Here is a 25715-nt window from a genome sequence, read left to right as displayed (position 1 = left end):
CTGCCACTTCCTACACAGACAGTGCTACTCTGTGAACTTCAAGAAGTCGCAGGTGACTTCTTCTCAAATGCTCCATTTCATAGGAGTGGTCCAGAACTCATCTTTAGGGAAGGCTTTTCCTTCCGAGTTAAGGGCTTGTTGTATCCTGCAGATTGTCATAATATTTCAGATTGCCCAATATCTGCCAGCCTTTAACTTTCTAAGGCTGCTGGGTTTCATGGCATCCTGCATTTTCCTGGTGCAAGGTCTATCTAAGAATTAGGTCACTTCAGTGGACTCTTGGGTCTCAATGGTCGCAGTTCTCAGGCAGAATGACGGACCTTGTTCAAGTCCGGAGTAGAGTAGCACAGGACCTTCTGTGGCGGATAGGCAAACAGAACTTGATGGCCGGGGAACCTTTTTGGCAACCATCGTCAGAGATCACTATAGTCAGTGACACCTCCCTCAAGGGCTTAACAATCTGACTATGAATGGACAGTCCCCAGCGGAAGCAAGACTACACATAAACCTGTCAGAGCTGAGGGTTATCAGACAACGGCTGATGGCTTTTCTGCCTTCCATCTGGGGGGAAACATTCCCTGATAATGACAGACAACACAGTGGCCATGCATTACCTCAAAAAAAGAGGAGGTATAGAGTCACTGCCACTGTGCACGGAGGCAGTTCTGTTTTTGTGCTTTACAGAACAGAATTTCCGTTGTCAGTTCACTTGGCCAGAAAAAAGAATATGACGGTTGATGCTCTGAGCAGGTAGAACTCACAAATGGGAGCTTGCTCAGGAAGTCCTTCAAGAGATCTTCGCCCTCTGGAGAACACCTCTGGTGGATCTTTTGGTGTGCAATTCCAACAGGAAATGCAATCTGTTCTGCTCCAGGGAATTTCCCTGGGTAGGAGGAGCATTTGGGGATGCGTTTGTGGTGGATTGGAATATGCGTTCCCGCCAGTCCCCCGTCATCCCTCAAGTTCTCAGGGGCTTGAGGAAGTTCAGGAAAACCATGATCCTGATTGCACCGGATTGGGCCAGGAGGACACATCTGCCCTCCAATTAGTCTTCCTCAGAGAGTTGTCCTACTCTCGCATGAGGGAGACCTACTTCTCCACCCAGGAATCGGGACTCTGAACGTTCATCCCTGGTTCCTGAAAGGCTAGCATACAGGGATTGGAACTTCCGTAAGACGTTATTGAGGTATTGCTTTTGGCCAGGACATCAGCAACGAAGACCTTATACTGCTGCATTTTGCAGCTGGCCAGGCCTAATGATATAGATCCCTTCTCATGCAGCACATGTATGTTACTTTTTTTCTTGCTTCACCTGGCTCAGCAGGGTTTGCAAGTGGCTACTGTCAAAGGTTATTTGGCTGCACTTTCTATTTTTGAACGCTTGCAGGATCACTTTTCAAAATGTCTATTGTCATTCATTTTCTGGCGGAACTAACAAACACCTTTACACCAGGCTCTTTTCTAATACTGGTTTGGCACTTACAACTAGTTCTGGCCCTCCTAAGGGCCTCATTTGAGCCACTTCATTCCTGCCCTCTGAGACTTCTTACATGGAAGACAATATTTTTTGTGACTATTACTTCTGCATGCAGGGTAAGCAAGTTGCATGCCCTATCTTGCAAACTGTCGTTTTCCGCCTTCACTAAGGAAAAGGAAGTACGTAGGCTCCACCCTGTTTTCCTTCCCATGGTTGTTCCAGAATTCCATCTATTCCAAAAAATAATTTTACCGGCATTCTACCCTCCTCACCCTTCAAAGGTGGAAGAATGGTTAAATAAACTATACCCAAAAAAACCCTCTCATTTTTTATATTGCAAGAACAAGCAATTTCACACAAGAGAATTAGGAATTCATTAATTACACTGGCCACAAACTTGGTACAGCTGTGTCCAAACAAACATTGTGTAGGTGGATTATAGTATGCATTTCAGAATACTATACCTTGACAGGGAAAGAAGTCCCTGAAAAATTGAGTGCTCACTCTACTGGAGGACGGGCAACTACATTGACATTACAAAGAGAAATAACCGTGCAGGACACTTTTCAGGCTGCAACTTGGTTATCCTTTCATACATTTTCAAAACACTACCTACCGCTTGGACACCCTGTCTGGTCAGGTCACTTGTTTTGGAAGAGCAGTCCTTTATAACATCTAGAGATAACAGCTAGGTGAGCCTGCTCTCCTGTCCCCTTCACAAACATTGTTACAGGAGTATTATCTAAGTTGAGGAATCCATAGGATCACACAATCCTTTAGAAGAACAAATCACTTGCCCCTGGTAAAGTTCTTTCTGAAGGATGTTCCTCCCAGGGATTCCTCATTGCCCTCTGACAAAAAGCAACCTCTCCTTTCTTCTAGCTTTCAGCGTCTGCACTGCATTGTTATTGTTTTCCCCAAGGCGGTTGAGCACAACAAAAATAAAAACAAGGAACTGAGGCAACGGGCGTGATTATATCGCCATCAGCGTCAAACCCAGACACAAGCGTGAAGAGCATCGAGGGATCGCGATGCTTGAAGCTGCACTGTGCCCCCTGCTGTGGAAAAGTGTTCTGAGATCTATTAAAGCAGGAATCAATATCTAAAATAAGGAATCCGTGGGAGGAACATCCATCAGAAAGAATATTGCCAGGGGTAAGTAATTTGCTCTTCTTTTTTTGTTGTTGCTTATTTACTGTGTCATTTTAATTGTCATCCACAGGATCGAAGGTAATATTGGCCGGCGGTACCAAGCTCCCATTTTCTCATAAACCATTAATGCTGCATAATGGAGAGTTAACTTGCCAGACACAGAGTGGGAAAACAAACCATTTCATTTTGAGTACTCACAGTTTTCTTAACAATTTAAAGGAGTCTGGATCTAATGAGCTGAAACAGATGCTGACACAGACTTTAACACTAAAAAGGTATTTGTGTTTTCTTTTAGTTATTCAAATTGTAATTTTAAAACGTCTGCCATAATTAGAGTTTATAGAAGTCCCTTAATTTGTCTGTGACATCAACACTGTGAATGAATGTCATGTACTCTTTATAACGTTTTTTAATTGAGTCTTTTGGCTTTATTTTGCTGTATCCCGAATTGTGAAAGATACAGAACCAGTTTCTGCTAGTTAGGATATAATGAAGGTAACATTAAAACATTTCTGGTCATAATATTCCCAATTGTGGTGGGCAGTGCCAAGTTTTAAGCATGTGCAGCTAGCAGAGCCCTGGTTTGATCTACATTAACCATGCAATGAAAAGAGCTTGCAGAAGGCATGAGAGGTAGCTGCTGTGAGCAACCTAAGGGTATTCTCACTCCTATTCCGCCTGGATCCTCTTCTCATGTGGCCAGGGGAAAGCCACCGCTGTTGGATCCAGAACCTGGGGGTGGACAAGCAGAGGGAGGGTCACCTGGGTGGAGGGTCCTCGGGATTGGGAGTGAGGTATCCACAGGCGAGAGGCGATATCCCCATTTCCTACTGAGGGTCAATCTACTCTTAGCCCTCCCGTGACATCTTTAGGTTGCGGTAAAACCTCTTCCCTCATTTTCCCACATGTAACATCTACACAGACACAGTGTTCCCTCCTTCCCAGTTTTACATCATCACACAGAAAGAGGCAACCAGGAGTTATAAGGATTACCCATAGGAAAAAAACTGTGCAGGGAGAAGCCTACTACACTCCACCATTAGGATGTACCGTTATTAAGAGAGTCAGGCGAGGTCAGGCATTTGGCAGCAATCCTACACACCTGCACTCTATTAAACACCACTTCGGGATTGACCAGGAGAGATGGGGTCCTAAGGGTCAGGCATGTCCTATTAATTGGCCCAATGAAGGTCAGGCAAGGGAGGCCAAGGACTCGCACCTGAAGCCCCTTAACAGGCCTCAGGTGTATAAAAGGCGAGGCATTAAACTGTGCAGAGAGAAGCATTTGGGAGAACAGAAGGGAGGCTGCATGGCTGAGTCCTGCAGCGGATCCCTTCTCAGTCCCAAACCAGAGAAGCAGAGCGAGCTGTGGAAGCTGAAGGAGCCATGGAAGATGCAGCAGAAGGACAACCTGGAGGTATGCGGTGGAGAGCGGGACGCCTGGAAGCTGACCCGGTGTGTGAGGAGGGTTTTAGCGTGGTGAGGGAGCAGTGTCTCCAGGGAGCCGGATCGAGGCGTGCTGAACCCTGCTGCTGTTGGTCACGCAAATGCTTGTTCCCCTGGGAGGTATCAAAGACCCAGGTGGTGAGACCCTGACCTCGGCACTGAAGCTGACAAGTTTTCCTCACCATCGTTGTGCTAACCGTTGAGTTTCTATAACTGTGAGAAACCTGGTACCCGTGTGTGAGGCGGGAGCGTTAAAGCAAGCAAGGAGTGTGCAAGCGGCACGACAGCAAGAGAAAGAAACAGAGGTGCGCGAGTGGCAAGAAAGAATAGTAAAAAAAGGAAACAGTGTGAATTGGAAAGAAAAGGAAGAAACAAGTGGGTGCGAGCGACCCGGAAAGAATGTTAAGAGAACATTTCAAAGGTGTGAGGGGCACGAAATAAAAAAGGGGAAAGAAACGCATGCAAGCGGCATGAGGAGGTAAAGACAGTTAACAGTGTGCAAGTGGCACTGAAAGGCAGAAGTTGCCAAAGGAAAGTGTGCAAGTGACGCTGATAAAGAGTCTAAGGAGAGGAGGGCCGTATATCAGAGTGGTCACGCAGGAGGAGGAGTAAAGGCCCTGCGTTTTCAAAATTCTCTGATATTGCCCTATTGTTAGAAAGAGGTGGTGTACAGCGCCAAGGTGGAAAAGGGGAGCTACACTGAGTGAAATGGGAGCGAAATCCCCAAAATGGGACAGAGGCTGTTCGAAACCACCAAGAAGGAACAGTATGTTGAAAGGTGAATCCTGACAAGTGGAACTTTCGTGTTTTACAAACTTTTGTGTTTAGTGAACTGTTGCTTTGAAAAAAAGAGGTGCCTACGATTGGTGAAAGGAACCCTGAGAGGCCCAAATAAATGGAGAACCTCTGTTTTGTAACAAGATATGATATGATAGGTTATTTATAACGCGCTTAATACCCAGAGGTTTTTAAGCACGGACCCGGGGATTGAATCTGTAGTGCTCTGTGTCTTCCAAGGTGAGCATGTTGCCCCTGAGCTATCCTCCCTAGCACATTGCTCCTGATCTATCCTATCTTCAAGAGGGACCTACACCTGGGGACGGCAACCCTGAGAGGCCTACGGAAGTTGTGAACCTTTTTTCTTGAATAAGAGGGGCTTAAGCTTTGGGAAGGGATCCCTGAGAAGCCTATAGGAACGGGGTTCTTTAAGAAGCTTGGGGAAGGTAACCCAAGCAAACCTAAGAGGATTTTGTGAACTAAGTTGTTTTGACATTTCAAGAACTTTGCCCGGAAGATTCCAAGGGTCTACGTTAGTTGAACTATATTACGTAATGGCAGTACCAATCCTGAGAAGATCGTCAGAATCCAGACTTGGATATATTTCTTTGGGACACTATTTTTCTTTTAGAGTCATCCCACACTACATTTGTTTTCAGAGTGAGTGCAAGCATAGGTTTGACACAGACCGTTTTTGTTGTGGGACTTAAAGACATCGACTATCCTTAGAAGCATCAGTTAAGGGAAATCCCAAGTTAGAGATAGGGCAAGTTAGACCAACCCCAAAACTGAGTCTGTGTCTCTCTTGATACCATGCCTGTGTCACTCTGTCCTTTAAATCTTGGATATGGTAGCATGCTTGGTGAAAGTCACAGGTGTGGTCTTTCTTCTATTGAGTGGATTAATAAAGTACTGTAGTCCCTCTTGATGCAGGGAGAAACATTCTATTAACAAAGATCTTAAGTGCCATAGGACATAGGTCCTGGGAACAAGAAGGGTAGAGGGTTAGGAAGTTCCTCAAAGCTCATATCAAATTCTTCCTCAAACTTCTAGATTCTGAAGGAATTTCCCTGGAATTCTTTGAGGATTTTAATAAAACGAAAGTAATTGGGGAGTTTCAAAGTTGCAATGTTTTTAAAGAGTAGTGTGTGCAAATGGTTTTGCAAATGCTTCTTTCACACTCTGTAAATTGTTCCAGACAGTGCTCCATTGGATTGTTTCTAGCTCATCTGTGCCATTGCCAGTTTAGCTTTATTTCAGTCAACAGACCATAAAAGTAATGAAAAGAATACAAACAAATTCACAATGCATTATTAAAACAGTTTTCAAAATACATTTCGCATATACAATTTTTTTTTGTTTTAATTGCGTGAGTAAAGCATAATAATAAAATGCAATTTAGTGCCCATAAAATCTCTAAGGTACAGGTTGAAAAAGTCCATAGTATTGTAAAAAATAATAATGAGCCCAATAATAATATGAGTCTGGTGTAATAATAATCTCTCAAATGCAAGGGAGCTGTTTAGACCAAAAACACCCAATTTCCACTCCCATGGGTTAGGTAATACAGCTTAATCTTTCCCTCCAGGCATCCGTTGGATAATTCACCACCGAATGTACTGCTAAATCATCTTTTGAATGAACACACAGTGCTAGGGCTTTGTTTACAATTCTAACTAATCTGTGCCTGAATAGCAGCATGATATATCTCTTCCTGATATAGCAATATAAGGGGCAGAATAAAAAAAGTGCATTACATTCTCAATCTCATTTTCACATGAGGGGCATTTTTTAGGGGATTCACTGTTCCATTTATGCAAAGGTTAACCTAGGGGTAGTGTACAGAACTGAAACTTAGGATATAAAACCCTGGAGGATTCTGCAGGCACAGTGTCCAGATAGCTTTCATATCCAAGGGTCTGTTTGAGGTCCCAATATTTCCTACCCCTTTCATTGTTTAGAATGTCGGCAAGAAGTCCACTTAATTCTTTGTACATGTGGGCTTCCTTGATCCATATACTTGCACTGCAACCAATAAGTTGGGTTTTCAACCAGCACTCACAGTGAATACTTTAGATACTTCATCCAGGGAAGAGAACAACCCCCCTCCTGTGATAGAATATCTGCAAGTGCCAGTCTATGCACAGTAAGTCCAGGAGAAGACGATAATGTTACCCAGTGTAGTAGAGATTTTAACTTACATAGAGGTCCACTTCTCAGTACATTGATCTCTAAAAAACAGGAATGTTAGGTGTGCTGCTGGGGAGCCCCAAGCTAATTTTTGATAAATTGGTTTTCACTTATGATTAATCTAGCACAATTCGTTCATCCCCACAACTTGGCCCCATAGAGTGCTGTTTGTCTTGCCTGGGCAGAGTAAGCTTCCAGGGATACCTTTAGCGCCCCATTGCCGCAATCCTGGGTGAACTTGGCAATGGCACCACCATAAGTGTTAGACTAAGTCTGTTAAGCCCCCTGGTTCTATTTTTCCTAAAGATCATAGTTTTCATTTTTTCACTTTTATAGAGAGCCCATTTTTATCACAAAACTCTTCAAATGCCAACTATTTTTTTTTCCCCTCGTGGGTCAGGGATAAAAGTGCAGTGTCATCCGCAAACATTAAATTGGACCATTTTCCCCAGCCAAGGTCGGTGCATCACACGGTAGGTTCATCAATGTATTGATTATACCATTGATAAAAAGTCAGAACAATTTAGGAGTCAATACACATCCTTGGCGGACACCCATTTGAATTGGTATTTTCTTAGTGACCCTCCCGTCTGCGCTTCTTCTTACTACAGCCTTGTTTCCTGTGTATAAGCTTTGTAATGCCCTGATAAGGGCTGGAGAGATCCCCATATCTCTTATAGTATTTCATAGCATCACCCTGGACCCATTGTCCAAAGCCCTACTTAAGTCAACTAATGTGACATATAGTCTCATATTTCTCACATAACAGACCCAACCTTAGGCATTGCTCAATTGTACTGATATTTGCCCAGAAGCAAGTGGATAGATGGTGTAGGAAGTCCTTTTCTTCCATCCAGGTGTCCAAGTGGACCAGTAGTGCCTATCTGAATATCTTCCCCGGTGTGTTAGGTAAGAATTGGTGCAGTCACACTGTGTGAGACTACACAAAACCTATCTGCTTGGTATTAGGTAACCCACCTTTTGGTATAGATCTGTACTACACAAGTTGGTAGTGTGACTGAGTAGCCAGGCCTACTCATATGCTAACTGTAGATACTTTTGTCTCACCTCCTGGGCCACTACCAGTCTTCTGTAGTCCCCTGTGGTAGACTCAGTAGGTTCACTGTAGAGGAGGCCATCCTCCCAGTAAAGCCTATGCATCCCTTGCTCTTGCCCTTACAGCTGTGAAGCTGTCTGCTGACGCAGATCTTCTAGAGAGGGATACTCTTTGTCCTGTGCTGAAGTCTGCCCTAGAGGGTCCACCTTCTCCAAGTAAAGTCTGCAGCTCAGGATGGTCTCTAAGATCTAGATCTCCAATGCAGGGAAGGTTTACTTCCAGCTCAGTGTCACCAGTAGCTGATTCCATAGAATATGTTTGGTCCTCCGACTCAGCATCAGCTGGGGAAGGGTTCACTTGGGTGACCTGGGACAGTCATCTCAGGGATGTCCTTGTCCTATGAACAGCTTTAGATATCAGACCTTATCTTTTCCAGAGATCTTGGATTTCTCCTTAGCCTCTTTTCTTTTCTTGGAAGTTGAAGGGTGGTCTTCCTGTGGACTGGAGGTATTGGAAATCTCCTTAACCTTAAACTGAGAGTCTCTTAAGGTTGCCTCTCTGGCCAATCTTGTTTGCTCCTGCTTCTTTTTGCTGGGAGGCCTTGGGGTACTAGACACTACTCCAAGAGTCTTCTAGTCATTCCCCAACAGGACTCTACTTGGCACTTCATTCTGTACACTAACAGGGATACTAGCAGTCGTGTTATTGCACTGAATGAGAGCTGGCAGAATAGGAACCATTTGGATAGGGCCTCCTGCAAGTTTAGTGGGACCTTTGGGTGCCTCACCTACATCCTCAGGTTTAAAAAAAACATTCATCAACCACTGTAATGCTTGCGCCAGTGTCTCTTATGGCAGGAGTCTCCTCACCATTTACAAGGTTCCATGTGATATTTTCGCTGCAAAAATATCGCCATACAAATATTTCGCCATATTTTTGCGGCGAAAATAACACATGGACCCTGCGGGGGACACCCCCGCATCATTTTTTTATGTGCGGGGGACACTCCCACAAACCCTGCACCTAATATTTTCGACATCAAAAATATCGCCTATGGCCATTCCCGACGACCATATGTACAGCGATATATTTGGTGGCGAAAATATTACCTGATACCATTTACAAGAACACTGTCCTTCTAATATTCTTTGGTGTTATCTGGAATGGTGTTATAAACATCCACATTCTGTTCTTCCCACAGACCCAGGGACACTAAAGATACACTGGCTTTAACTCCAATGGGGTCTTCAGCCAGTAGCTGAAAGTGTGCACTTGCCATTTCTGCTTCTGCCTCAGGGATGAAGGCTACGGAGGCAGTGTAGACCCCATACCCTTACATCTGGGATCCCCTTTCACATGATATACAGACCCACATACAAACCATTTCCCAAATGTTCTCTGGAATGGGGGTTTCTGTTCACCTCCCTCTGGTTTGGCACCAGAGGGTTCACTAGACCTACCAGGTTTCCCATAAAATATACCCTTGTTATGTTTGTGGCCCTCTTTTGGATGTTTAGAATTAGAATTCTCTTTACCCTCTTTCCTGTGCCGCTACCCCTCTACCTTCTTGTGCGTAGCCCCAGAATCCTTATGAGTGGCACTGTTGGCCATAAGTCAGCAGCTTGTGCTAGCTTTTTAGGATCAATTTCCTTTGAGTCAGCCAAGTGCTGTCTCAGCCCAGGAGAGCAGGCATCAAAAATAGATTCAAGCAAAAAAAGCAGTTGTATTCCTTCAAAGGAGTTTACTCTGTAACCGTTAACCCAACCATCTAAATTCTTCAAACATTCACATGACCAGGTAGCCCAAGGGGTAGCATCAGTCTTGTTGAAGGTCCTAAACCTCCTAAGCTACTGGGAAGGAGTCTTCCCAAATCTGGCTATTATTGAAGCTTAACTGACTCATAATCCTTTCTGTCACTGGCACTCAACTCCATAACAGCATCCCAGCCATTCAGGGGGAGCCTAGACATGAGCCATGGAATCAAATGATTCCCACGTATTCCTTGCAGACTATGGGTGTATTCAAACGTACTCAGCCAATCCAACACATCAAGTTTAGGATCATACATACTCACTGCTTATTTAGGCAGGCGAAGCCTCTTGGGACTAGTAGACCTAGAAGACCCTGAAAGGGAAGCAGAATCAAGGGACATCTTCCTCATTTCCATTTCATGCTGAGTTTTTCTTTCTCTCAGTTTCACCCCTGGATGTTTGTTTTCAGATTGCACAGCAGGTTTCTTGAACTCCCACTCGAATCTTAGTCTCTCAAGTGAAATATATTCTGGGCTTATATTTGGACCTTGTGGGGTCACAATGGGAAGTAACTGGGATACAGGGGCAGATTGTGGAAGAAGGAATCTCCCTTCTGGAGACTCCTCTGACTCTTCTTGCTGATTGGAGTTTAGAGTTAAACTATCATCCTCATTGTCTTCCACATCATTTTGTTTAGTAGGTGTTACAGGCCAACTACCCAAGCTTTGGTGATTTAACAACCTTACAATCAATTCCCATTTTTTTCCTTTCAGAGTCAGACGCCTACTTTTACACTTATCTTTCAGTTGTTCTACTGCCAGGTAAGTCAGGGCTGACTCATTAAAGTTATCCATATTTGGCATGTTACAGTTGCTTATGTTTTTGGTGGAAGTTAGCCTTGTGGCTGGTTTAGTTGTGCAAAAGTACAACAAATAGTCAATGTAACCACTCTACGTCAATCCCACCGCCTGCCACCAGTGTTGGGTAAGAATTGGTGCAGTCGCACTGTGTGAGACTACACAACCCTTATCTGCTTGGTATTAGGTAACCCACCTTTTGGTATCGGTCTGTGCTACACAAATTGGTAGTGTGACTGAGCAGCCAGGCCTATCCCAAGAGGAGTACATGTGAGCTGTAGAGCCGTACAAATGAAATCCGTCAATACAAGTAACCAAGTAACACTTACACTCAAGGTTTCTGTTATAAATAGTTATTTATTTAATTAACACCAATTTTTAAATAAACAGGCAATTCGTTGTAACAATGTAAATATACTTTAAAATTACTTTTCAGGATCAAAACAAGTTAGTGGATAATCTTTGGATATGCTTCTTACACAATTCCTACACCCTGAGGTGACTTCAATCACAAGGACAGTAATGGCATTTATATATCACACTAGTAACTTTGCAGATTCTGAGGTTGCAGAAAGGAAAGGTTAGGGAAGGAAAAAGGTTTCTCAGGGACAGTTTCTCAGTATATGTGAGGACAGCTAAATCTTCCAATGAAATCTAGATCAGCCTTTCAAGCTACCACCTATGAAGGACAAACTCTATAAAAGTCAATGGACAAGAAAGGTCTTCAGGGAGCTAGGACAGCCAAAGTCATTCGAGACACAGTCTATGGATGTGATGTACTTCTTAGATCAAAATCTTGCACAAAGTTATAGTTTTTAGAAATATCACTTGTAGGGTCACACGCTGTTAAGCCTGTGAGAAGAGAGTTGAAATCAACTCCAAAAGGTAAGCCAATGCAATTCCCAAATGAAAATAGCATGGCAAAGGCAATAAGGTGTGTTCCCCAAGTCTGAACAGTAACTCGGGTTTGAAGACGAGTGGTCCAGCTGGATTCTGACTTGCTACAGCGGTGCAGACCCTTGTTCCTGAGCCTCGGTCGTGGGGACAAGACTTGGGAGGTCGCCGGCAGCTACGGGCTCTTTTAGTTTCAGCTGCACTTCGCGGTTTCAGCGCTTAGCAAACAGCACTGTTGTGGATCTTGGACACCGGTTGGACTCTCTTCGCTCCCTCGGTCCTGCACACTGGTGAGCGGACTCTGGATATGGAAGTCCTGCTTCTGGAGTGTCCTTAGGAATCTCCTGGAGCTTCTAGCAGGATTCGTTCCGTGGCAGATGTTGCACTCGACTATGGACACTCGACCCCTGGCATTGGGTTTCCGAAGCAACAGAGAGGCACAGCAAGTCTGGGTGGCGGTCCATTGGAGTTCCTCTCAGGGTTTTTTGGTCCCACTAACCCAAGCGGAGAAGCCGTTCCGTCCAGAGCTACTCTGTCGAATTGAAAAAGGAGTTCAGCACAGCAGCAGGGCTTCACCGCACAGTTCAAAGGTCTAGGAGCTTGCAGCAAGCTAAGTTCACGTTTTTTTCGTCAGGTGTTTCTCCCAGTCGTCAACTTTGCCTGTAGTCCCAAAACCCTTGCCTTTTAAGCAGGTTTCTCCCTTTCATGCACAGTCTAGGCTGTCAATCACACAGCAGGGTGGCTGTCCTGAAAGAACTGCCAGCTAGCCATTCAGCACTAGTTGCATTCAGGCATTCCTAGAGACAAAGGACAGGGGTGTTTCGGGACCCTCTCTCAAAGGGGCGGGCTTCAGGGCTGAAGCCCGCCAAAGGCAAGACAAACAAACGGATCACACCTATCTCAATTTACAGAGTAAAACCCAAGAAAGACCTCACAAACAGAAAATGGGGAAAAAGAAGACGGGGCCATTTTGACAAAATGGTCACCTATGAGTGCTGTACTGCATCTGAGGGTACAGCCTGCGGTAGAAAAGCACAATGGTAGGAAAATGTACTGCCACCAGCAATTTAAAGTAGTGAGGGTAACATAAAATGTTAAATGAGAATGTAGGATAAGGGGCTACTAAGTAACCCCCCAGCACTCGACATAAGATGGGGTGTGCTGGACCTACAAAGAGAAAAGGTAAGTAAAGTCAATTTCACTTTACTATTCTTGGGAACTGTAGTTCACACAAGAAAAGGTATTTAAACCTTATGGGAAATCTAAAAGAATTTATCTTTGACACTGCACTGAAAGTGCTGTGTGTCACCATGTAAAAAGCAGATGACTATGGAGTTTGTCAGACTCCAAAAACAGTGAAAACACAAAATCCAAATCAGGTAAAAACACATGGGAGAGTGAGAAAAAGGTCTCACTCACTCACTCACTCCAGGGTTCAAATTAAAAAGTCCTAAGTCCAGCAAAGGAGCGGGGGTCTCTAAGGTTGAAGGGAATTAGATCAGAAATGAAAATTCTCCCTAACATTGTCCATCAAGCAGTGATATTGGGCAGTAGTTTCCAGAGTCCTTTTTACAGCCCTTTTTACACAACAAGACAATTTTGGCCTGGGTGCACGCCTGAGGGAGAAGATTTGCTACCAGGGCTGCATTGAAATCTGTGCCATTACAAAACGGGGCCATCCATAATCACTTCTGAACCTGCCCAGAAGGCAGGAGTCCACCTCAAATTTAGTGTTACATCCCCTATCATTGGAAATGCAGGAAATCCCACACCTAACAATAAGAGACCAACAGAGTGATTTAATGACATCTGGACCCAACTCCACTGAAGAGACAATATAGGACAAAAAGTGGCCAGTCGTCATTCTCCTGTATGAGCTAAATCCTTTCTACCAAGCCTCGGACCGTGGACCCAATAGGAACCGAGTCATAAGTTGTGAAAAATATCAAAATGTAATTTATTCAAAAGAAACACACAATATAGATGTCATCATTAATAAAAACAAACAACATTAAAAATGTGTAAAACCTAGTGCACTTTTTCTAAAACATACAATACAAAACAGTAATACATACTCCAAATTGATTTAAAAATACTAATAAAAAACAACCTGCCTTGGTGTCACCTATACACCTCAAAACTCCTGCCTATACAAATCTACCCAGTACAATTTGTAATAAACAACACAATATACCCAGTGTATAGCAACACTATGGTTGGTAGCACCTCAAAAAGCCAACCATTGTTTGTTTTAAGAGGTTCCCTATTAATGATCTGTCAGCTAATCGTCTACCCTTCTCACTGCTACTAGGGTGACTATAAACACTCACTTGGTTAATGAACAGCACCTTTCAAGCTCAGGGTACTTTTATGCCCGACATGTTTCGTTCATATGAATAAATGGTGATGGTTCTATGAACAACTTCAGGGGATCCAAAAAATGGCCACTATACACATACAACAAAATTTCACAGGAAGCGCTATTAAGCTGCCGTGGAGGTGAGGTCAATCCAAGCGTTGAATCCACTTTCAAGTTATGAAGACTTCCTGTGTGCACGACCAACTAAAAAAGGAGAAAGGAAAAAAGAGAACACAGGGGAAGTAAAAACAGAACAGAGATCAGGGTTAGTTACATGTCTCTATTCAGCTTACTAGGTTAACATTAGCCTAAGTAAGGCTTACCAAAAAATTGCCAACATATGGTCAATGCAACATGGTTCAGGTAATCAGGGGAGCGTCTCACCTGTAGGCGGTTCACTCATTCTACATAGCCAAAAGAGAGAAAAGAAGAAAGATGGGAATAAGACCACAGAAAGGGTCAATCCACAAAATGTAATTCCGGTGAAGTTTGATAGAACCTATGGCATTTACATACCATATAAAACAAATGCTATGGGAACACACCATGCAAGGACTACGTTACTGTTAGGCTCGACATCACCCCCAGGTTGTAAACAATCACCAGTGCCTTCGCTCAAAGACCTGTGTGGATGGAAAGCAAATCGTGGAAAATTACACCATAGCTCAGTTGCACTCAGGTGTTGCTACCCTCAAACTAGCCCAGCTTGTTCTCAGCAATGTTATACCGCTTTATTGTTATACCTCACATTCCGCAATAGAAGGAGGAAGGGGTTTAACCCAGCCTACTCAAAAACATACGCCAGTATGGCAAGCAGTCTTTAGATGGCACCAAATAACTCGGGACCGCAACTCTGTCGCAGGACTCTACAACAAACAGTCAAAAAGCAGAGAGTCAGTACCGCACCCAAGTATGGGTTAAGACCACAACTCGTGCCGGTCTTGGGGGCAGAAAGTAAAACTTACCGGGTTGCAATTCAAAAACGAGATCAGAAACTTCTGCCAGCCTGGTCCATGCGTAATATAACTCCTTCTCGCGGCTCCCAACGTTCCGTGCTTATGGCTGACCCAGAAGTTTATATCGGGGGCTGCGGGCATGGACGTAGCATCACGTGACTCATCAGGTGACATCAATGTGAACACGTCGAAACCCGATCGTGAACTATTAATGATACCTAACATTTGGTGAAACCAGATCCTGCCTTGCGGACAACTATGCGGCTACTGCTGCCTACTAAGTCATGCAACCGATTACTGCCTCTGCCAAATGTACTGCGTAACCGTATGACACCAAAACCGTACGGCCATAAATCCCAACATGCTTAGATCATGTTATTCAGTGTATGTTCGGGACATTTACCCACTAATCAGAGTCAGCAACCAAGCATAACTATTCAGCACAAACCATCCAAAAAGAGGACCGAGTGTTATCCAGACACTTTTTAAAAATAATGGGTTAAAACTGTACAATCTTATTGATTGCATACTCCCACAGATTCCTCATCTAAGATATTTGTAGGAAGTGACAGATGTTATCAGAGTTCTTTTTCACCAGCAGAAGGCGAGGTGTGCCTTGATGCCGTAAAAAGAGCGCACCACACACTGCTGTCTCCGTTCCAAGACAGTTTGTCCCGTCAGGGAGCTTTCTGCAGCTGCATCCCTATCAAAAAACAGTGCCGAAATCTGCCAAAGTCTTGTGATTATAGCGGTATAATGTGGCTGCACTTCTCAGATATCGATAACTTACCCCACACCATTTGCATCTATTTTTTTTAGGGCCAACCAAGACGTCTCAAAATGTGGTTGTTGATGATGGTTGTGCTTCTCAGAGTCTCAGGAGTGTTGTTTGGATGTTACATAAAGTGGCCGGTTATGACAAAGCTAGAAGATAAACCTGATCAAATAAATCTGTTGACTACATCCGCTTGGTTTTCTGCGTCATCCTTGAAGCAGCATACATGCATTACAACTTGCCAGGCCTTTAATCCTTTGCAAAGGTGGTTTTAAGCGGTCCTCCAGCAAAATCATTAGAGACCTCCTTGAGAAGTCGCTCTTCAGAGGCGGGCAGTGTGACTGAATAGCCCACACTCGGGACAGAGCCCTACGGACAGAGAAAGGCCAAAACGAGAACCCATAAAAAACACTCCAGGAGATCCCAGTCTGAGAGTGGCTCTTGCCATTCATCATCTTCTTCGGCACAAATCAAAAGAGAAAACACTGATCCCGCTGGATGAGGGTGCAGAAAATTGATGAGGGTGCAGAAAATTCATCCGTCACCTTTGGGGAGTAAAATGCCTCCCTCTAGACCAATCAAAAAGTATGACATGACAGACTTTTATGCCCTTCAACCTGATGATTGCTGACCTGGATTTACGTCAACACCCTTACTCCATTCCAATGGTGGGGAATAAGCTGCCAAAAATGTGGTGGCTCAGGCTGCTCTTTGGCCACATGCTGCTTTTTCAGAGGACCCTGTGCACCATCCGAGGGTCCTGCCTACAAAATGAAGTTCCCTCGGCCTACAGCAACAAGGTCTCTACCTGCAATTGTGGACCCCAATTGAACCCCTGTGACTGGTTCCCAGAGCAACACGTGACTCTCTGTTGTTTCTTTTTTAATAAAGTTTTTTTTTTTTCCTTGACCACATCTTGCTTCCAGTGGCCTCTGAGCACCATCTGGGTGTCCTGCCTACAAATGAAGCACGCTGGACGTGGACCTACAACACCCATAACTCTGTCTGCAAGTGTGGAAGCCATCTGGACCAATGTGCCTACTCCCAAAGCATGTGACACATGCCTCCCTTATTCACTCTCCCCTGGGCATCCAACCTGGGCGTCTGCAGCCAAGGGCCAAAAGCAGCATGGGCAGCTCCTGTTTTGCCTATTGGGGCCGGCAAGGGACTATGGCCAGAACCCCTACTCAAGCCACAACATCACCAAGCTCACCCTTTACCTGAATTCTGCTTCCATGCATAGGGATCCATCCACTCATTGAATCTCCATATACCGCAGAGCTTCCGTTACCTCACACGACCAAGAAACATTCCTGTTTTAGGGTCTGTTAGCTCTCATTTCGTTGCCTGTAGCCACATTCTAGCCCAACTCAGACATTTCCACTTGGTTCTTCTCAGCCAGCTATCCACCCCTTCCCTTTCCGTTCACCCACCTACCTTCCCTCTCACTTGGGCTGCACCCTTTCTTCATTGTCTTCACTTGCCTATTACTTCTACCCTCCATAATGCATCTTGATTTCACTCCCTTTCTCCTACTCCCTCTTCAGGTTCCCTTCTCTCATAGCATTCAGCCTCAACTTGGTATAACTTCTGCATCAGTCTCCGGCCTTGCCTTCGTCGTCCTTCCTCCCTACACCCACATCCCTCAAATAAGATGCTCCCATGATCTCCAACCTTGTAAATCCCTCTCGCCTACTGCACAACATCTGCTCCTCTCCCCCACCTCCTGTCACTGTTTCACTTGGCCCCTGGAATGCACAATCCCTCTGCAACAGGCCTTCGTATCTCACTGACCACTTTGAATCTTAAACCTGGCTCTAAACACTGACTCTGCTACCATCTCCCACTATCCCTGACCTGTTGGGAAGGGTAGTGTTGTGGGTTCCTTATCAATAAGGCCCTCCACACTGCCCCTCTACCCCTCTCTGACATCAACTCTTTCTAGTTTGAATATGCCATTGTTCAATTCCTCCATCCTACTCCTCTCACTGTTCTAGCTCTGTATCACCCCCCTGCTCCTCTTAACTCCTTCTTCCCTGATCTGGACCTTCTCCTTAAGTCACGTCCTACCGACATCTCAATTGTCATGCAGGTGGACTTAAACCTTCCCAGGTCCTCTGCTGCTACCTGCCTTGAACTTAAATCCCTCCTATCTCATCACTTCCTCTACTCCCGCCATTGCCAACCTATTCACTCTGGCAGGAACTCTTTGCCTTGTCTTTCTCTCTAATTCACTGTCTACCTCTCTTTCCATTGACCCCTCTCCCTCTGATCACTTCATTGTTCACTTTAACCTCCCAGTCCTTTCACCTTTTACTCCTCATCTCTGCTGGTCAATGACTAAGAGGAAATTCAGGCAGGAATGTCTTGCCCCATATCTTGATAATGTGAGGACCTCTCTCCTGTCTCTGTGCCCTATTCATGCCTGTTCCAAATAATGTGCTTTCACCAACTTTCACTATACACTTAGGACTCCATTTGACCTACGCTATCGTGCTCATCCATTCACACCTTCCTGTCCCCTTTCCTCCATCCTTGTGGGCGTCACCCAATATGGGGACAGTACCTGAACCTTTGGCTTCAAAAAAATTGAGCTTCCCTTTTAAATTTAGTCCAACGTGAGGGAACGCGGTCCTATGCGTGAAAATTCCCGCCCCAAGGCCCTGCCCTCTGGTGCCCGCCCTCAGTCCCTTTTTCCACATGAACAGTGTTGGACCTGGCAGCTAGGCGCAGAGGGTTTATAACTTTCCGCCTTCTCCCTGTTTTTGTTTTATTTTCAAACTTCACCTCCCTTCGGTGCCTTGCCTCCCCCGGCGCACGTTGGCTGCAGTAGGATTCACGAGATGTGCATTCTGCTAACACTCTTTTCCAGCCTCTGAACCCCATGTGCTCTGTCTTCAATGCCTGGGACCTGACCACCGCTGGGACGCGTGCACGTCTTGCAGCGCTCTTGGTCACTGGGCACTGAAGAATGGTCTTTCAGGCTGGAGGGAGATCTTCCACGCTTCTCCTCCAGGTCATCTTAAAGAGTTTGTCCCCAGGACCCCATGTCAAGACAAGGTAGGTCCTTTGTTTAGTATGGCTTCAACGCAGAGACTCCTTCCCGGGGGCTTCCACAGCAAAGGGTATCTTAGACTCTGGTTCTGACAGACCCGAGGGCGCTAATGCTACTGGCTCCCAAGCCAATGGGCCCGGTAGCTCTTTCGGGGCAATCTGTTGGCAGACCCGAGGCCGTTAAGGCTAGCGGCTCCCAAGCCCAGCGGCTCAGGAGCTTTACCGGGCGATCCACAGAGGGGTGATCGAGTTTGTCGTCCTCGTCGACCCCAGGGGGCAAGGGATAGTCCTGTTCTCCAGCATGGGGTCTGGCATGGATTCACATGCTCATGAATATTCCCGTCGTCAGGCTGGGAATCCTCGGTAAAGAAAAATCAGTATAATTTTCGTTTCTGATCTGTCTTTCGTAGTAGTAACCAATCACTGATCTCTGCGTCATACTGACCACAGCCAATGACTGCCATCTCCCTAAGCCCCGCCTCTGGCAGCCATCTTCAGATTTTTACCGCACGTTCAAGTGTTGGGAGTCCTCGTGCTTAGCTCTCGAGCTTTTGCTGCGTGTTTCGCGCTTTTTCAGGTGAATTTTCACATTTTTTCGGTTAATCGAGCCTCAAGCTCCACCGTTTCTACTTCCGTTAACGGGTACCCGTTGCAGGATTTTCCTACGCCCCTCAAGGGTGAAGATTTCGTCGAATCAACCTCTTGGAGGATTCCAGAAGATTTGCAGCCTACTTCGAGATGGCCCAGGACGCAAGTTCGTCACCCGGACCCAAGCTGTTTCGCAGCTGCCCTGGATGCGGGCTGCAAAATGTGTTTAAGGAGGACGAACATTCGCGATGCCTCTACTGTCTTCATGGGGACAAGACTCATTAAGAGAAGGACTGCCAGTTCTGCAAGAACTTGTCAGAGCGGACCATGAGGGACCGTCGATCCTGTCTCGCCAGCTGGTTGGAGAAGGGCTCAACGGGTGAGAAGAAGAAGAAAGGGTCCAAGCGGGCTTCTAATTCCTGTGCGGGCGCCCCGGCGACGGGGGCCCAACACCAGGCCAATCGCTGCGAGTCCGCTGGCTCCGGGAGCGCCGAAAGGTCGGGCTCTTCGGTCGCCAGGCAGGGCGCACCTTCCCCGGCACCGTCAGCCACGAGCCAACACTCCGGTTCGGGGAAGAGGAAGTCCGAAACCCCTGGTAAGCTTCGGGAGAGGGGGAGCGAGGCGTCGCCCCTTCCCCTAAGGAGAAGGCCCAAGACGCACCTAAGGTGGTGAAGGCCCCTACCCAGCAGGCAAAGGCCTCTATCGAGGCGATCGCGGCGACTCTGGCCAAGCCGGCAGAGACCCCGCCAGCGGAGACTGCCTCCGTGACTAGAGTTTCCCTGCCGCCAAGGAGGGAATCCTCTTTTCAGCCCATCGTCATGGCCCCCATGATGGAAAAAGGGGGGGGCACGGTAGCCTCCTCGAGCTCGAGTCAGCCTTGGAGGGGGAACTGACCGAGGTTGTGAGGAATCTCGAAGTCCAATTCGAGAAGGTTCGATCCCGCAAGGAAGATCCTCGGGAGATAACCGAGGAAGACGACGATTGCGAGGAAGAGCAGCCTTCCCTTCTGGCGCAGCCGGAACCTAGGCCTCAGGATAGCTCGGCGGCCATTTTGTTTGCGATCCAGTCCTTATGCTCTGAGATAAGGACGAGATTACCACGGCCCAGGCCGGAGGACCCGCAACCTGGCCTGTCGGGAAGTCCTCCGTACAAACGACGGAGGACCCAACCCTCTCCTCCACTCGCCCCCGTAAGGCCTGCAGTTCCCTCCTCATCCTCCCACGAGTCGGGAGATGACGGTGCGGTGGGCTCGACGACGGGTTCTGAGGGCGACAACGACGGAACGGGTCTCCCGTCTCCCGTCGCACGGGCCTCTCCGCCCGACGAGATTGGCTCATTCCACGCCATGATCGCCAGGGCGTCCGAATTGTTCCAGCTCTGCCCGGAGGAGAAGAAAAAGGAAGGTTTCCTCTATCAGCGCCGGGAGGCCAAGACGAAGACTGTCATCGCGGTGCCTCTAATCGATGACATCTGGGAGGAGGGCCTGTCGGTACTCAAGAACCCCTCCACGGCACCAGCCAAACGGGACCGGTACGAGAAGAAGTACTGGGTCCCCGAGACCGCTCCCCTGTGCCTCAGGGCCCAGCCAACGCCAGACTCGGTCGTCTCGGCGGCGGCGAAGAAGAAAGCGGCGGGGTCAGGAGCCTCAACGTCGAATTCCCCTCCGGACGGCGAGGGAAGGAAGTTGGACGCCATGGGGCGACGGGTCATTTCGTCGGCGGCGACGACGATCAAAGCAGCCAGCGCCCTGGCGATCGTGGCCCATTACGACAGGGAGCTCTGGTTTAAGCTGGCCCCCATATTGGACTTCCTACCGGACGACAAGAGGTCCGAGGCCCTGGAAATACTTCAAGAAGGCGAGGTGGCGTCGGACCATGCCATAACGGTGGCAACCGATATTGCTGATACCGGGTTCTGCCAGCTGGGCAACGGAGTTTGCCTACGACGACGGGGTTGACTCCGGGCGACCGACTTCCGACAGGACGTCCAGACCAGGGTGTTGGACATGCCGTTCGACGGCAGCAACTTGTTCGGGAAGGCGGTGGATGAATCCCTCCAAGCCATAAAGACGGACACGGAGACGGCCCGCGCCCTAGGAGCCCTTCAGCAACGATGGCCCTTTCGGAGCTCCGGAGGCAGACAGGGGGCCTCCAAGGGATCCAGCGGTGGCTCGTCGTCCTACCGCCAGGCGGCACGCTCCTCGTCTCAGGAGGCCTACAGGGGTCGCGGCAAGCAGGGAGCGCCTCGCCGCCGTCGGCAAGGTGGCCAGGGCGGCAAGGCCACCACCTCCAAGCAGGACTGAACCGGCCGTGGCCTCGGGCCCCCACCGAAGCACCCCGGTGGGAGGCCGGCTGACGAAGTTCGTCGGCATGTGGAAGTCCATCTCCACCGACCGTTGGGTGCTGGATACCCTGGCAAGAGGACACTCTATCAAATTCCTGAAGAAGTGCCCTCACGTTCCACCTGTGGCCAGGAAGGAAAATCACGTCCCGCAACTGCTGTTGGAAGTATGGGCGATGCTCAGGAAAGGCGCCATCGAGCTCGTCCCGAAGAGGCTCCGGGGCTCCGGGGTGTACTCAAGGTACTTCCTCGTCAGGAAGAAGACGGGCGGCTGGCGCCCTATCCTGGACCTTCGTCATTTGAACAAATAAATCAGGTCACAAAAGTTCAGGATGGTCACCCTCCAGCACGTGCTGGGACAGCTGGAGGAAGGCGACTTTCTATCGTCGTTGGACCTGGAGGATGCATACTTCCACGTTCCCATCCTCAAAAGTCACCGAAGGTTCCTCCGGTTCGTCATCCAGGGACGCCACTACCAATTCAGAGCACTGCCGTTCGGATTGAAGTCGGCCCCCAGGATCTTTACCAAGTGCCTAGCACCTGTGGTGGCGCGGCTGCGCCTGCAGGGGATTCACGTCTACCCCTACCTGGACGACTGGCTTATCCACTCAAGGACGAGGGAACTCGCCGTCGAACACACTGCGAGGACCGTCCAGCTACTCACAGACCTGGGATTCGCAATAAATTACCTGAAGTCCCACCTGGTGCCGTCGCAGGTGGCCCTGTGTCTGGGAGCGAAGCTCGATACAGTGAGGCGCCTGGCGGCACCGTCGGAAGAACGGACGAAGACCATTCTGGGCAAAGTGCAGCGCATGCTAGCCACGGACGTGGCCAGGGTGAGGTCCATCAAGTCCCACCTGGGGATGATGTCCTCCTGCATCTACCTGGTGCGCCTCTACAGACTACGGATGCGCCCTCTTCAAGAAATTTCTCGACGCCCGTTGGATGCAGGCGACAGGCACCTTCGAAGACAGGGTCCCCCTCAACGAGGTGTTCCGGCGGGCGATTCAGTGGTGGGGCGTTCGAGCGCACCTCACGGCGGGCAAGGACTTTCAGACGCCGGCGTACCAGGAGACGGTGACGACGGACGCTTCCCTGGAGGGTTGGGGCGCCCACACCGGAGATCTCCACGCAAGAGGCCTCTGGCTCCCGGAGGAGAAGCTCCTGCAGATCAACATCCTGGAACTCCGAGCCGTGTTCTGGGCTCTCAAATCGTTTCTCCCGTCGCTCAAGGGCAAGGTGGTGCGGATCTTCACGGACAACACCACGACAATGTTTTACATACGGAAGCAGGGAGGCACCAGATCCCCAGCCCTATCCAAGGAGGCACAGGATCTGTGGCACTGGGCGGTCGCCCCGGGGATGTTCCTGGTTCCCTTCCACCTGGCAGGAGAAAGAAACACCATCGCTGACTCGCTCAGCAGGGAGCTGCGCGCGTGTCACGAGTGGGAGCTGCGCCAGGATCAGGTGGATCAACTCTTCCGACGATGGGGTAAACCCCAAATCGACCTGTTCGCAACAGCCATGAACTCGAAGTGCCAGAGGTTCGCCAGCAGGTTTCCCCAGCCGAGAAGCATGGGCGATGCGTTCTCGTTCCCCTTGGACGGCCTATACCTGTATGCGTTCCCTCCGTTGCCGTTGCTGCTTCAACTCATCAACCAGCTCCCGGTGGTCCCAGAGGTCCCGGTGCAGGATGATCCTCGTCGCACCGGCGTGGCCGAGGCAGATCTGGTTCCCGGACCTTCTGGACTTGTCAACGTCCCCACCCATCAAGCTGTCGGCGGACGCGGATCTTCTCTCCAGAGAAGGAGGCACCATCTTCCACCACGACCCGGCGTCGCTGAACCTGCAGGCTTGGCTCCTGCAGCGCTAGAGTTTGGAGGGTACCATATACCGGCCGACTGCAGAGAGGTTCTTGCAAAGGCTAGGGCGTCCTCGACTCTCAAATGCTACGGTCACAAGTGGAAGAGGTTCTCTATCTGGTGCCGAGCACAGAAGATCAACCCCCTACGGATTACGGCCCCTCAAGTGCTGCCGTACCTGCTATCGCTGGCAAAGGCTGGGCTAGCCCATGCCTCCATTAAGATTCATCTGGCGGCGATCTCCAGATATACCAGAACCACAGGACGGACGTCCCTGTGGTCCCATCGACTGGTAAAAGAGTTTATGAAAGGACTGTTCCGGTCGTTCCCGCCGGTGAAGGCCCCGGCGTGGGAACTTAACATGGTGCTGACCAGGCTCATGGGGCCCCCATTCGAGCCGATGCACTCCGCACCGATGAAGTTTGTGTCGTGGAAGACTGCATTCCTGGTGGCCATTACCTCCGCACGACGAGTAGGAGAGATCCAGGCCCTATCCTGCAAAGCACCGTACTTGACTTTCCATGCCTCGAGGGTGGTGCTTAGGACGCACCCCTCCTTTATGCCCAAGATGCCATCGGACTTCCATCTTAACGAGCCCCTGGTGTTACCTGTTTTCTTCCCGTCTCCTTCATCGCCGGCCGAGAGGACTTTGCACTCGCTGGATGTGGCTAGAGCGCTGAAGTTCTACGTGGACCGCACGAAGAGTTTTCGGAGGACATCACAGCTGTTTGTGAACTTTGGAACTGTGAATCAAGGGAAGGCTCTCTCGAAGTCTTCTATTTCCAGATGGCTCTCCGGCTGCATCATGCACTGCCACCGGTTGGCTAACCGACCGCTGCCAGGCCGTCCGAGAGCCCATTCGACCAGAGCGATCGCTGCTACTACGGCGTTCCTATCTGGTGTGCCCCTGCTGGACATCTGCAGGGCTGCTACGTGGAGGTCGACGCACACCTTCACGAGATTCTACTTCGTCGATCGGGATTCCAGGGAGGAGTCCAGGGTCGGCCAAGCAGTGCTGCGCAACCTGTTTGCTTAAGATGAGCCTGGTGAGGAGGTAAGAGATGCTTAATGTTGAGTTGTTGTATTGCTTAATGTTGAGCCTTTTTCCACCTCCCGTGGTTGTGCATGTGTGTACTGCTATGTATTCTTATATTCATGAGCATGTGAATCCATGCCAGACCCCATGCTGGAGAAGGAACAAGTTACTTACCTGTAACTGTTGTTCTCCAGCATGGGTCTGGCATGGATTCACATGCGAACCCTCCCGCCTACCCCTCTGCGGCTCTTCACTTGGTCATACTGCCACTTCACGTGCTGCCAAATCTGAAGATGGCTGCCAGAGGCGGGGCTTAGGGAGATGGCAGTCATTGGCTGTGGTCGGTATGACTCAGAGATCAGTGATTGGTTACTACTACGAAAGACAGATCAGAAACGAAACTGATACTGATTTTTCTTTTTCGAGGATTCCCAGCCTGACGACGGGGAATATTCATGAGCATGTGAATCCATGCCAGTCCCATGCTGGAGAACAACAGTTACAGGTAAGTAACTTGTTCCTTCTACCTCCAAGAGTCAGTCTTTAGCACGATGCACCACGGCTACCAGCTATGTTGCTGCCGGCGCACAGCCTACCAGAGCCACCTCTGAGGTCATGAGTCAGGGCGATTCGACTACCATGCCTACCTGAGCTATCTCTGAGGTTGACACTTCTGTTTCAGGTTCGAAGGCCAAGGTGTGTCCTCCCATGTCTATGCCAGCAAGTGGCACGGGGCCTTTGCGCCCTCTCGTACAGGGCATGATTTAAGGCCCCAAGATGGTGGATAAGCAGGCGGCATAGCCTACTAGACTGGCGGCCATCTTGGATTTGGATCAGGACCTACCCGGTCCCTCGCCCATTGAGTAGGCCATGCAAAAAGGTTCCAGTCCCCTTCCCTCGGGAAGCTGGTGGCGAATTTGATGGTACAGGCAGTTGGTCTCCGGGGAATACATTTACCCATCGCAGCCTTATGGCTAAAGTGCACAGGTGCCTCGATTAGGAATGGAAACCCAGTGCTGCCGAGGGCCGGCCACCTCTGGATCCGGCGGCTTGCGAGTACCGCCTGTTCCTCCTCAAGGATATAGTTAAGGAAGTGCTCCCACAGGTTGTGCCTCCTAGGCCTCCAGCTCTGGGCCATGTGCTG

At 48.5% G+C, this 25715-nt stretch overlaps 1 protein-coding gene across 1 annotated transcript in view; it reads left to right on the top strand.

Annotated features, from left to right (window-relative positions):
• Positions 1-25715, top strand: part of WDR19 (WD repeat domain 19) — a 2828275-nt gene that overhangs the window by 1410357 nt on the left and 1392203 nt on the right. The window contains exon 17 of the mRNA XM_069631788.1: positions 2700-2904. Coding sequence (XP_069487889.1) covers positions 2700-2904 — 205 coding nt within the window. The remainder of the gene's footprint in view (positions 1-2699; positions 2905-25715) is intronic.

This window comes from Ambystoma mexicanum, chromosome 6q, assembly GCF_040938575.1.
Source record: "Ambystoma mexicanum isolate Mex_15411 chromosome 6q, UKY_AmexF1_1, whole genome shotgun sequence".
NCBI classification, from domain to species: domain Eukaryota; kingdom Metazoa; phylum Chordata; class Amphibia; order Caudata; family Ambystomatidae; genus Ambystoma; species Ambystoma mexicanum.
This window is presented reverse-complemented; position numbering and strand designations above follow the sequence as displayed.